The sequence below is a fragment of the Hibiscus syriacus genome, unplaced genomic scaffold, assembly GCF_006381635.1.
Source record: "Hibiscus syriacus cultivar Baekdansim isolate YM2019G1 unplaced genomic scaffold, ASM638163v2 tig00016563_pilon, whole genome shotgun sequence".
Classification (NCBI taxonomy): domain Eukaryota; kingdom Viridiplantae; phylum Streptophyta; class Magnoliopsida; order Malvales; family Malvaceae; genus Hibiscus; species Hibiscus syriacus.
Genome location: NW_024062387.1, coordinates 687,800 through 701,619, shown reverse-complemented (window position 1 = coordinate 701,619; position 13,820 = coordinate 687,800). Strand labels below are relative to the sequence as shown.

The following is a 13,820-nucleotide window of genomic DNA, read 5'->3' as shown; positions in this document are numbered from 1 at the left end:
TTAAAACCCATCATCTTCTCTGATAAAACAAATATAAAGCTAACATGGACCACCTGAAGATGTGGTTTTCACTGGAATGTGGTGCGAGGGGTTTGCTTCCATGTCCTTGGTCTCTAAGAAGCCGCCTTTATGAGGCAAGGTGGCTCGAGATTGTTGGCTTGTTGCACCCGTTTTCTCTGTCCTCTCCCCATGGAAGGGCCAATCGGAAGCTTTGGTTGTTTTGTTTAGCTAATTCCACATCGAGCGGTGGGAGATTAGACAGCCGACCAATCCGGGGTTTCATGTGATTGATAGCGATTGGCTTTTGGAATCATTGTTGTCATCTCTTCACTTGCTTATATGACTTCTTTCACTCCTGCTAATCGTTCCTCAAGAGTGCAACTTTTGGGTTGATATAGTGGTAAACTAAGTTATTTAATCATTTAACTATCATCACGTTAATGTTTTAGTCACTAAACCATTAAAATTTTATTTTAGTCATTAATTTTGTTTTGATCATCGACGTTTAGGAAAGATAACGAAATAATGAATGATACACTATGATTTTAGGTTTAATCTTCAAATTTATACATTATATCGATTTAATCATAATTTAAAATAATTCAATAAATTTAACTCTATATTTAGGAATTCTATCAATTTAATTCCCAGATATTATCGTCTAATTGCAACACCTTGTTACCTAAAATTAGGATTAAATTGATAAAATTTATAAAAATAAGAAGTTAATTTTGTTGAGTCATTTTAAATTGAATCAAATTGATTGAAGATATAAATTTTAAAGAGTAATGTAATATTATCATTTTAAATAGGATCAAATTGCATTGAATAACAATATAATGTTAGAAACTGAATTAAAATTTTAATAGTGAGACGATTAAAACATAAATACAGTAATAGTTGGTTGATTAAATAAATAGTTTACCCTAATATTTTTGGAGTTTTGTAGATGAAACTTGGAGATTTGTAAATTTAATATAAAAAAGAAAGTCCACGTCCATTAATGTAGGGACGGAGTCAGGATTTTAGTTCAAAGGAGTTTTGATAGATGAGAACTTGGAGATTTGTAAATTTAATATCAAGAAAAGAAAGTCCACGTCCATTGACCCAGGGACGTAGTCGGGATTTTAGTGTAAACATGACAGTATAATTAAGAATAAAAAAATGAGACAAAATCAAAATAAATCAAAATTTAAAAGTCTAAATTGATAATTATTCCTATCTTTCAATGGTAAAAAAAATTAGGGGGGCCTACATGACTCCGTCAATGCATTAATGTGTGTTTACACAGATAATTGTCTCCAAAGGACAAAAATATAATGATACCTTTGAGAAGTTTTCTGTTGTCTGTAGTATTTTAAAAGATATATACTCCATTAATTATCTTGTTTCTCGTTTGTGGGTGTTTGACCTGGGATGATAAACAAAAAAAAATGAATATCTTAACAAGAGCAAACTAAGGAAACAACATGATTGTGTTTTAAGGTTAAATATATGTTTTGATAAATAAATTTTATTTTAAGATTTAATTTATTATGTAAAATTTTCGATTCGATTAAATATTTGAAATATGTTTTTATTCAAATTAATGCTTAAACTTGCTTTTCTTAGTTATAAACTACTTATTACAAGTATTAATTTAAACTAAAAAAATTAAATTTATGCTCCAATTTGAAATTAAAAACTAAATGCATGTCCTTAATAGGATCAAAAGACACGTTAGGTATCTAATTGAATAACTTTATGTAGCTAATTGGAAAAATAAAATTACGTGCCAAATTGAAAAAGGGCCACTACAAAAGCACTGTATTGATAATTAAAAAAAAGGTACGTAGTGCGCATCTTTTCGACAACTCGTTCAAATATAATTCGGAACAGCTTGGGCACATAAAATGATGGGCATTATAAGGCACCGACCTCATAATGTACGTGCCTATACAGCACAAGTGGTCTTCAAATTCTCGTATTAAATAATTGTATTTTTCCTCAAGGGAAATTGATTATCTGAAACTTTGTTAAAATGGAAAAGGGGTTAAAGAAAATAAGTCCAAGTTGCTCAAAGATGCCGGTAGTCAAAAGAGGAAGACAGCCATAAAGCCATGAAAGCGTTCCACTCGTGCTTTCTGTAAAGAGAAATACTTACCTATAACATAAATATTAGCATCGACAATATTCGTAGAAGATATGATCGAACCTGACTGATTGGATAACGGAACACTTACCTATACCTAGTGTAATGTGATATCTCTGTATTCTGAAGAAAATGGCTATTACCCCACATCTACACGGCATGATGGGAAGTACTAACCAATCCAAAACTAACTCTAACACTCTTCATACACTTCCACTATATTCGATTAGGAGAAAATAAAATGACTTAGATTCGAGGGGTTGAAAAGGGGGGGGGGATTATAATACACATTAAAAAAATTGTCCAATTTTCACCGGGACAAACATGATCTAAGCAGAACTGGACCGACGGAGGAGCTAAGCATATCACTGAGTGCTACCTGGACCTCATTTGAACCATGCTCGGCACTTATCAAGCTCGAAAAAAGAGGGAATAATTGAGGTAAGTTCTTCTCAAACAAGGTTTCTCCCAAACTACTAATGGTCTGCATAGTCATCACAACAAGAGGTGCACGGGCAGCCAGTTCTCTTTGTTTCCCAGAACCTAAAGGAATAATCCATTGTGTTTGCCCGTTGGGAGATGTTTCAGAAGACTGCCCAGGGCGTGTAGTTTCGATATAAAACTGTATTATCTCCTGACAAAGATCCACAATATGGGACTCTACTTCAGCCTCCTCAAAACTTGGAGGCCTATCCAATATCAGATTCTGTAAGAACGTAAGGCAAAACTGATACGACTCATTCTCAAGGCGCAATAGCGGAGGATCTTGTAGCTGGGTCATGGGACCAAACTCTTGAAGCTTGTAACGTAGTACAATATTGTTGTTGATCCTGTGAGCATGGGACGCCACAGCATGCATTGCCTCAAAGAGGACTAAGGTGCTCTTAGCTGAAACGTGAGTTCGATACATGTTGTAAATTTCCATCATTGCCTGTTTGGAGAATAACAGCAGAACGACACCCAAGAGTTAAAGTTAGTCCACTTCAAACATAATAGATCTATTCTTTAATTACATCTTAGTTACAAAAATTAAATAAAATAAAAAACAGAAGAAAAAAGAAGAGATGAATTAACAGCACAACTGTATATTTTTTTTATAAGAATTGAAGGACTCATTAAAAACCTCCTTCATGATTAATGGAACTCAAAACGATTTCCTTAATCAGAGGAAGGAGGAAAAGAGTGCCTTATACTTCATTAATAGAAAAAGATACATAAGATTTAAATGAACAAGATAAAACCCTTACAAAGAACCCGAAGAGCCAAAATAAAATACCCCTAAAAACCACACTGTAATTAGCCTATACCAGCCTTAGCTAGCGCATCTGCCTCCATATGGCTGTCCTAGCAACCCATCTAATAACAGCACAACTGTATCATTTTAGGAATTTTCAATTTCGAAAAAAGGTCTTAAAAAAGCCTTTGTTCCATAACTTTAACCATGCTAAACAACTGTGTAAGTTATCGGCATTTCTAAAACTTGAAGCACTTGGTAGGAGGGGACTAATTCCAGAAAAATATGTTGGATGAACAATGATAGGTCCAAGGCCATTGACTAAGATTAAGGAAGCAACATTCCTACTAGTACTACCTCTCTTTCCAGCACATTCTATTTTACTGACAAAAAAACTTTTGCCAGCACATTCTATTTTACTGGCTCTGTACGAGATCTTGTGCAAGTCAAGAAGCTATCTATCATGCAAACCCTTCATGCAGGTGTCAAACTGCCAAGAAGTCAAAGGTGTAAGCTTAAGCTACAAATGTTTTAAGCATTATATACTAAGGGGTACAACATTTTCTAAAAGTTTGAATCCTCCGTCATCTAACTCTTAATTAATAACAATTTTTTTTTTAAAAAAAGTGGGAATTTATCTCCATTTCTCAATGTTTTTTAATGATATGAGGAAGGATTTCATCAAGTTTTTTGACATTCAGATGAAGTGTTACCTCAATCAATAGAAGCTGAACAGCAGCTCGGCACTTAGCATCAGATAACAAATCATAAAGACGATGTGTTCTCAATCTCTCTGAATCACCATGAGATGTGTCAGAACCAGCAGAGGCCTCGTTGCTATGGTTGTTCAAAGCACGGCCATTGCTTCCAACCATGCTATCCCCACTGACCATGAAAGAAAAATCAGGAAGTGTAGCATTAGCAGCTTCTTTTAATGAAGAAACTACTTCCAGCCATTTCTCCTCTGAAAAAAAATCACCAGCATTGCTCATCAAACGTACAAATGCGGCAATTCCAATACCAGCTAGGCTTTGGTGGGGTCGCTTGATAAAAATTACAAGTAATGACAGAATCTTCCTCAAAAGAGGATTGATAGTATTATAGAAGTTCACAAAAAGATCTACAACTAACTGGAGCGACAACGTACACGTTTCATAGAGCCATGCATCTTGATCATGTTCAACGTCATTAACAATCCCCACATCAGTTGGTCACTACCAGATGGATCAATAGCATGACACACGTAGTCAAATATTGGAAACAGGACAGACTCAAACACCCTTTCCCACAAAGGTAGTGAGAAGAAGTGACCATGGTTACGTAAAGTTTCAAACAACACTTGTAAAGCACTCTTCCTAATTTCTGGCCTCGTGTCAAAGCTAAGTTCTGATAAACCTGAACAACAAAATTTGATACAATTTCAGAACAGAATGCATTTGTGAAGTATTAGGATCAAAGTGCCTTTAAAATCTCGAGCAATTTCAAATATATAAAAAGAACTAGTTCGCTTTTCCTTACCAGCCAACAACGGGAACCAAAAATAGAGATGGTCATCCTTATTCACTAGCTCTCCATTATCTTGTCTTCTATCTTTTCCCTTGTCAGGTGAAGATGGAGAAATCTTCCCAAATTCCTTATCCTTATCATTTGATGGGGAGCCAAGTTCCCCTTCTGCAAGCTTTGTGGCACAGAAACTTAGAAAAGCAATTGCATTGAGACTAATGTCTTTGTTGAATCTAGTGTTGGTGAATGCAATTAGGCAATTCACACAATCAGTGAAGGTGGTTGTTTCAGTTTCAGTAATGTATGGGAAATAGTCTCGAATAATCTTTTCCATTATTTCAAAGGCTAACAGTACGATGTTTTTGTGGTCATCATAAGCTGCAGTAGTGAAAACCTGAAAAAGATGTCAGTTCAGTAATAAATTGATTTGAAGACTAGGGTTTCAGAAAGTTATTAAAGAAATCAATACCATGAACATGCTCTTCCATCCTGATTTGACATTATTGACTCGAGATAACACCATCTGTGAGACACATCTGATGATTAATTCTCGGATTTCAACAGCGCTGCTCTTGCGCATGACAATAACAAAAGGCTTCATAAATTCATTCTGAAAATTGTAATTAGCCAACTCTTCTCGCTCCAAAAATTTCATTGATAGCTGCCGTAAAGAGTCCATTGCAAAAATTGCAATTGACAGGTTTTCAGAACAGCCAATTGTCACAAAGAAAGCAGAGAGTACAAGCCAGATGTTTGACCATAAAAGCCTGATCCGGTTCATGTTATAGTGCCTGTCAGTAGATCAGAAAACTAATAGTTAAGAAATATAAACATAGTGCATTAAAATAAGACACAAGGAAGAGAAGTGGAATGAATCTTACGCAATCTCAACAATCTTCGTAAGGCTAAAAGCTCGAGGATCAGATGTAGATCGCAGCTCCTCCATGGACACCTTGCAGAGTGCCTTAACAAAGCATATGATAGCCTCACTATTCAATTTCTGACTACGTATGAATATACGATTCATTTCACCAACTTGTTCTAACATGTTGAGATTAGAGACTAAATTGTTCATCTGTTCAGATGTGACTGCTCCTACAGAACTACCTCCAATACCTGCACTATCATATGAGCCCCTCATCACAGAAGCAGAAGCATTCTGAATTCTCCCTGGCCCCTTCTTCTTTAAAACAGGAAGAACAGTTGACTTAACTTGCTTAGATTTTTCTGACTTATTCCGAGGAAAGGAAAAGAAAGTGGCATCTGGAGGAGCACCCTCCCCCAAGAGATGCAAATGTTCAAACCGAGACACACATGTCAAAATATGCTCCCAAGCTTCTTTTAAATAATTTCCATCTTCATCTGCAATTGTAATTATTGCCTATTAACAATATAAAAGGAAACTCGGTGTTAGATCAACAAGCAAATGGAAATTTTCTTTCAAATAAAAGCAACATATTAACCAGCTCCCTAAGGCCACATATACGTTCCAATTCAAAAAGTAATTTCATTCAAGACATGGGGAATGATCACATTTAGTAAAAAAGAAAAAGTGTAACCTTTGCCCTAGTAAACACTCAGCACTCACTGTACCAAAAGTTACAATGACTATCAGCAATTGCTAAAATGAAAATAAATAAATAAATAAATAAATAAAGGGGTTCTTGCTGATAGGAATATACGACATCACATAGTTTGCCAGGTTACAAGCCCGTGAATGGTATAAGATAAAGGAGAAAAAAACAAATTAAACACCAAAAAAATGTTAGATAAAGAATATAAGAAACTAACAAAACACACAGTGCAGATGAAACAAAATACTAACTCTGATAGCATCTATATTTTTCTGCTTGATATCTGCAGGAGAATGCAGTGAAGTAAACTTGGCTAATGAAGTCACAAAAGCATCTCTATGAGTCTTCATGGACATCACAGCAGTTACATGGATTGCATAGCGGAAACCTTCAAGACATAATGCTATAACTATTTCATCATCACTTTGGTCAAGAGGCACACTGAAGGCAGCCAACATAGGAGCCCAGCAAACCTCAACTATGAATCTCAGAACCACTACATCTGTAGCTGCATAATAAACTGACCTAAAAATTTCCAGTACAAAAGAAATCAGGGAACAATCAAAAACAAAGTTTCCTCTCCAAACATGAAATACCATATTTCTTAAAATGTGTCGTGCTCAGTCATGGGTGAAAATCTTGTTTAACAAACGACAGGGTAAAAGTAAAAAATGCCTGAAATAGAATAATATAATATTTACAACATATCAGAGCATTAATTAAGCTTGAACTACTTAAAAAATTGAATGAAAATACTTACTTAAATTCCACCTTATTCTAATGAATAAATGCATAAAATGATTATATTAAAAACAAAAAGGCACAGATAAAATGAGTTTAGCTAGTTATACACAGTCAAACGAGAATCTCTCCATATACGGGAGCACAAATATAAAAGCTTAAATTCTATAAAAAAAAGTATAAAAGCTTAAAAACCAATTAATCTTACTCGGATTTCCGAGCTTTCTCTTTAAATTGTTCTTGCATGTGCTTGATAAGATCATCACTGGTCTCCATATGCTGGTCATCATCACACTTGCGTATCACAATATTCAAGATACTGTCCAAACCTAATATTCTGTGGGAGTTCACTGAATGCTTCTGCTGCACAGACAAATCATCTTCTTTCATTTTGATCTCATTTCTCGATATTCGTTCATATAGTGATCTTAAGTACTCCTCTGGCAAATCCTTCCATCATCTATGCCACGATTGTTTCTTATGAAATCATCAGCTGACATCTGCACATATCAATAGGAAAGGGAGAACGACATCAATTTTCTTGCACTAAAAGCTAATCAGATAAGATATAGAATATATATGCACCTTGTTCTTAACCATTGGATTATGAGCATCTGTATTGAGCAATATAACAGAGTAAGCAAGGACATAAGCTGTATCAGCACTGATGAAAGCCTTTGGATTACATATGCAATAACGCTCAGAAAACTTTTCCATGATTTGATCAATCTTTTGAGCCTCACCAGGCAATCTAAAACCTTGCAGAAAGGCTCGAATTGCATCATCAAACTCCGTGCCTTGAAAGTCAAAGGAGTCAACATAGGCATGCATCACTTTAAGTGATAAATCTTCCCTTTCTCCAAGATAGTCACCAATCAATGTTTTGTTCAGACCAGATGCATTTTTAAGAAAAGCAGCAATCTCCTCCGGGAGTCACCAATTTTATTTGCTTTAATTAGAAATTCAATTCCTTTCTTAGGTTTCCAGTTAAAAAGTGATATACCTTCCTGCCACAAATTTTAAATTAGATTCCATGAATGACAATCAGCTAGACAAAGTCAGACCACTTAAACATACATCATCCCCATAAATACCTGAAGCTCAAGCTTGTAAGCTTGACATTGCTCGATTGTTAAAGCATCAGAAGTTTCACTCGAGGCTTCAGAATGAAAATCTGATCCTTCAACAGCCTCCTCTTCATTCCCATTTTCCATGGGGACATTTACGGGTTCAGGACTGTTCTCAATTGCTTCAAATCTCTGTGCAGAATGAGGATCTGGAATGCACAACTGTTTGTTCATCCAGTCTCCCATTGATTTTAAAATAGCCACTAAACATTTCAGAGCTTCAAGTTTCATTGTTGCTTCCTGAGATGGCAACAGCGTTGTAGCTGCACCACTAGGAACACCTTGATTCGTTTTCAAAAGTCCATTGACCATTCTAGAAAGAAGCGCAGTAAAAAATGAGAAATATGCAAAAGTCATTAACTTCTACCAAACATGTGGTGCTAAATTTGATGACATTAGTATAAAACGTACCTCTCAAAAATGTTTGATGAATTGACATCACAATCGTAGTTGAGAAAGATATCTACCAAAATCTGTGAATCAACACAAAGCTTGTCCAGAAAACGAAGAACTATCATCTTTTGCTGAAAATTAGGTTGAGCAACATTTTCCAGGACCCTGAGGACAATCATAGGAAAAAATACTCCAACCTCAGCTTTCAAGCCAGCTCGAAACCTTGACACCAGACTAATGAAAATGGAGCAAGAAAGCTGGAAAACAATTATAAGAGATGAAGCACTGTTCTTCAACAGTGACAAACACAGATATTGCTTTATGGCACCTAAAAACCTGTACCACCAGAAGAAAATTCTTAAATTCAGGAAACGGAAGTATAAATTCTTAAATTCAGGAAAAGGAAGTATCAGGACAGGTACTGTGAGCTAACCATAAGAAACTTTTCAAAAGGCAAATTGATCAAATTACAAAAATCAGATAAATGTGTGCAAAGAGGAAAAGTTAAAGATACCTTTCACTTGTCCTAAATACAGCTCCGGCATTCTCTAACAAAATCTTCAACAACTCAAGTGCCACAATCTTCCCTCTCATCAACTGGGGATCTGCCAAAGCCTCTTTTGGCGGTGTCTTCATTGACAACTTGCAAAGTGCTCTAAACACCAAAAAGGCATCCCTTCTCAACTTATTCCCAATCTGAACCTCCAAATCATCATCTCTCTCCACTTCACCATCCGCCAACTCCCCTTTCCTCTCTTCCAATGCTGTCTTATACATACTAATCTCCCAATATTTTGCATCCAACATATCTTTATCAGTAGAATCCAACAAGTCAGTTGGATTAGTGGTTTCAACAGCAGTGGTTTCAAATGCACCATCATGGCCACCTAAAGAAACCTTACTTGGTGCCGCTGGATTCAATACTCCATCAATGTCCTGCATAACTTTAGTTATAAAGCCTTGAACAAACTGAGTCATTGATCCATCAGCATCAGATTTCTCAACAGGTTCCATTAGTTCATCCACAACAATTGGTTGAATTGGAACAGAAGAAGAATCGGCCTCCATTCTACTAAAAATAATAACTAACATTTGAACCAAAGAAGCTTTTGCCGTAGTTTGATTAACTACATATTTACTCCCTAAATAAATGTCATAACAAGTTCTCACAACTAGCAACAAACAATCACCATGATTCGGAGAGAGATGGATGTTACCGCCGATAAAAGCGTTTTCAAGACTAGTAATTCAACAGCATCATCGCCTAAATCGTGGCATTTGCAGACGGATTCTATCAATTTCGACAAAAGCTGAGCTTCGGGACCTCCAGTGGGATCCGCTTCGCCACGTAAGTAACCGTAAGCGATTAATTTCTGAATGCAACCAACCGCCGGATCGACGATCTTGTTGAAAGCGGTGGCGCAAGCGTTGATCAGAGGGCTTAGAATAGTCTCCGACTCAGCAAGGGAATATTCCACCGGACCGCCGTCATGGAGTGGACCAGGGATCGAGTTATCAGGCTCCGAATCTGACGGGAACAAAGGCGACTTCTAGTAAGTTTCTCGAGGAGAGATTTGCATTGGTGAGCAAGCTTGGAGTGCTTCCGCCATGAAGCGTTCTTAATGATCTTCTCTAAGGCCGGGACTACCACTTGGGTCACGCGGGAATCGGCTTCCGAGGAAGCCATTCCAGATTCGGATATTGCACGTCGGTTACAAACTCCGATCTAGTAAATGAACAGCGAAATGCAACGGCTCGACCTTTAACCTCCCTATACTTGGAGTAAGCTGAATTATCTGAGTAAGAATGGGAATCGAGTTGCCTCGGTGGCGCGTCCACACGGTTAGCTAGCCTTCGTTCTAATTGAATAAGTACAAAAACAAAGTGAAAAAATAGTACGGAGCCCAGAGGAGGGAAGGAGAAAGTGAGCAGAGGGGCTGCCGATTCAGATCCAGATTGCGTTTCTCTTTTTTTTCGTCAGTCCAAGTTTGAAAATCAATAGACTGAAATGTCCTTCTCTTATCTAAGGGCTTGGCCTGCGGTTATTAATATATGTTTGAAAGGTTAACCGTGATATGTGATAAGACGAAGGACAAACTGGGAAATACGAGTAAGAAATTCTTTGAACTTTTACTATGAACGACGGAACTACTGGATTCGCTCTCTACCTGAATACTTTTCTAGTTCCTCCCATTCTAAAGCGTTTTAGTTTGAATATTCTTAAAAGGATAGTATTATTAATTAGGATTATCATTTATAAATATCAACTGACATATATAAAACAAATATCAGTGATTAAAAAATTGGATAAATTAACACGATCGTTTTAGCCTTTAATAAACAAATAAATAATGACATAAGTAATTTTTTATGGGTATATTGCGTTAGTTCGACCTTTATATATTAATAATTGGAAAAAAATCAAATAACAGGATAATTTCCTTTTTAAAACTAGACTAATTTAATTATTTTTAATAAAAAATAACGGTAAATCTGAATTAATATTTAAAAGAATTGTTTATAAAAATAAAAAAAGTAATTTGAATTATACATTTGTTAATTTAATTAATCTTAAGGCTTATATTATAAATAGAGTTTTGAGTTACTTACCTGACCTCATGTGAAGAGGTATATATAAAAGTAACTTGTTTCATGGAGGGTATTTCATAATTTGAAAGTCTCTTACGAAGTTGTTCTCAACTAGTGATGGGCACAGTCTACTATCTTACCTCCCTTACCATTATATGAGAACAAGGGATAAACATTTTTTATTTATTTTAAAAGAGTCTTATTATTGGTTGCTCTAGAAATTGTTGATCTCTTACTCTTTTAAAATGAGCAAGACTCTTTTCTTGTCCAAAACCGCGGTTTAACGAACAAGACCCAGTTTTCTTCTCCTGAAAGGCAGAGAGCGAGAGAGAGAGCGAGAGAGAGGGAGTTAATCTCTTTTAGGAGAGATCATTGATTAATTCATATTATCAAAGAAAGAGAGAGAGAGCGATGAGTGCAAATAATGGAGGCGGGCCTTGTGGTGCCTGCAAATTCCTGAGGCGAAAGTGCGTAAAAGGTTGCATATTCGCACCGTATTTCGACTCGGACCAAGGCATGGCTCAGTTTGCCGCGGTGCACAAGGTTTACGGTGCCAGCAATGCTTCCAAGATGCTGCAGCGGATACCGGCACACGAGCGCGTCGACGCTGCAGTTGCACTCTGTTATGAGGCTTTGGCTAGGGTTAGGGACCCTGTTTATGGCTGTGTCGCCCATGTCCTTACCCTCCAACAACAGGTCACCCCTCTTAACTGATTAAACACATCATCACTTCACTTAGTGTGTTTGCTTTCATTCTTTCTCCTCTTTTTCCAGATCAAAACTCCATTGAATCATAAGGCATGCATGCACTGAAATAATACAGATGTTCTTCAGCAACTATTGTAGGTTCTTTTTAGTTACTGTAGGTAACGAAGTGGTAGTATTTGCATGGACCAGAGTTAATCCATTATTGAAAGAGATAAATTCAGTGTTCATGCAAACGTGTGCCTTGGAGTGTGTACTGCGTAGTCCATCGGTAAAAGTTTGACAAACTTAAAACTTATTTCTTGAACACCACTTATTATCAAAAGGCCTTGTGATCGCTAGGTAATATTAGCCCCTATGCCTGGTACGCTTCTCTTGGCTTCTGTGATTATAAAATAGTTTAAACCCTGATTAAATACCCACAGTTTTGTTTACAGTAGGGATGACTTGTGAGAGTGAAACTCGGGCTAAACTTCACGTGGAAAGGTAGGTTTTGGGTTGGCTGACAACAGTTGTTGGGGATTTTTTTTTTAAATAATTGAAATTGCTCGCACAAGTCATACTATAACTGCGGTTCCGAGAGAGAGATAACAGTGAACGGCAAAGTGGGGCTGGTTGCTTGCCGGAACCAGCAAACAAGTTTAGCTACTCCATAAATATTCAATTAGTATTGGATTTGACTTTAACAAGTCTTTTGCTCTTTAATTAATTTTCTTTTTATTTATATACTAAAAGAGTAGGAAAATGTGAAGAAATATGGATGTTTCTTCTTGCTTGCAAAGAGGCTCATGGTCCTACCATGTGCAGGTTCGATCGTCCTGAACTTTCTTGGCCGAAACATTTTTTCCCTTGTTTTAACTAATAAATAAATAAAACTACTAAGTAGTTACTTATTAGTCATTGATATAACGATAACCTTCAAATAAATTTTTATAACATCTGATTAGATTATATAATTCATAAACTAAATATAAATATATTTTGATTGACATTTAATTACGAATTCATGGACAATTCCAACTTCAATTAAAAATGGTAATCAGTAAACAGTTTCTTCTTTCTTTTCCTATTCTTTTTTTCACTTCCATGTGTGGGCAGATGAACACGAAGACAAAGATGGTAATAGCTTTAGTTAGGTAGGAAACCATTATCTTGTTTAGATTGACTAACCTACTCCTAAATATAAGACAAATAGTTAGTCAGATTAGATCAGATTGCTTAATTTGAATTACGTCATATTTTTAATAGTGATAAAAGATGTGCATGCATACTTCGTTGTAGGTAGTGAATTTACAGGCGGAATTAGCATACAACCAAGCCCGTCTTCCTACGTTGCACCGCCATCCCCTAATGCCGCCGACGAGCCTCCATTCCTCCCCCGAAATAGCGAGATCGGAACTGGCGTCTTCGTCTAACATGTCGGTTCAATTTGATCCGCTACAACAACAACAGCAGACTTCAAGCCAGCTTACAAGTTTTCCATGTCCTTTTGATCAAGAAGGGCAGAACAAAGAGCTTCAAGTTTTAGCCAAGGAATTCGTCTCCAGGTATCTCCCCGGTGTCCGGTTCCGGCCTTCAACTTCCGGTTAAAACTTCAAATTGTTGTTTAACTCCCATAAAGCCTTTCTTTAATAACTACAATAGATTTGAAATCTAATGAAACCGTGAACTCTTCTGTTTTGCTCTTTCTTTCTTTCTACAACCCCTTCCAAAATGGAAGCCATTCATGATATTAAACCTTACATAAGAAAGCATCATATCTACAATGAATAATTTGCCCAATTTGACTACCGAAATTAAATAACTTTAATGTCAGGTAAGTT

The 13,820-nt window shown here is 36.4% G+C and overlaps 1 protein-coding gene and 1 pseudogene across 1 annotated transcript; one reads left to right on the top strand and one right to left on the bottom strand.

Moving 5' to 3' along the window:
- Positions 1-2,185: 2,185 nt before the first annotated feature.
- LOC120208429 lies at positions 2,186-10,692 on the bottom strand (annotated as a pseudogene).
- A 903-nt stretch (positions 10,693-11,595) lies between these two features.
- On the top strand, positions 11,596-13,587 carry LOC120208492 (LOB domain-containing protein 19-like). Its single transcript, XM_039207762.1, has 2 exons — positions 11,596-11,988; positions 13,279-13,587. Exons 1-2 carry the CDS (start codon positions 11,704-11,706, stop codon positions 13,585-13,587), a joined length of 594 nt encoding a protein of 197 aa, XP_039063693.1. The 5' UTR covers positions 11,596-11,703.
- Positions 13,588-13,820: the final 233 nt, after the last annotated feature.

Excerpts from the sequence above, each read along its gene's own strand:
- LOC120208492 (XM_039207762.1), top strand. The coding sequence starts at position 11,704 with ATGAGTGCAAATAATGGAGGCGGGCCTTGTGGTGCCTGCAAATTCCTG. Across the intron at positions 11,989-13,278 it reads TCCTTACCCTCCAACAACAG|GTAGTGAATTTACAGGCGGA; the intron begins GTCACCCCTCTT and ends ACTTCGTTGTAG.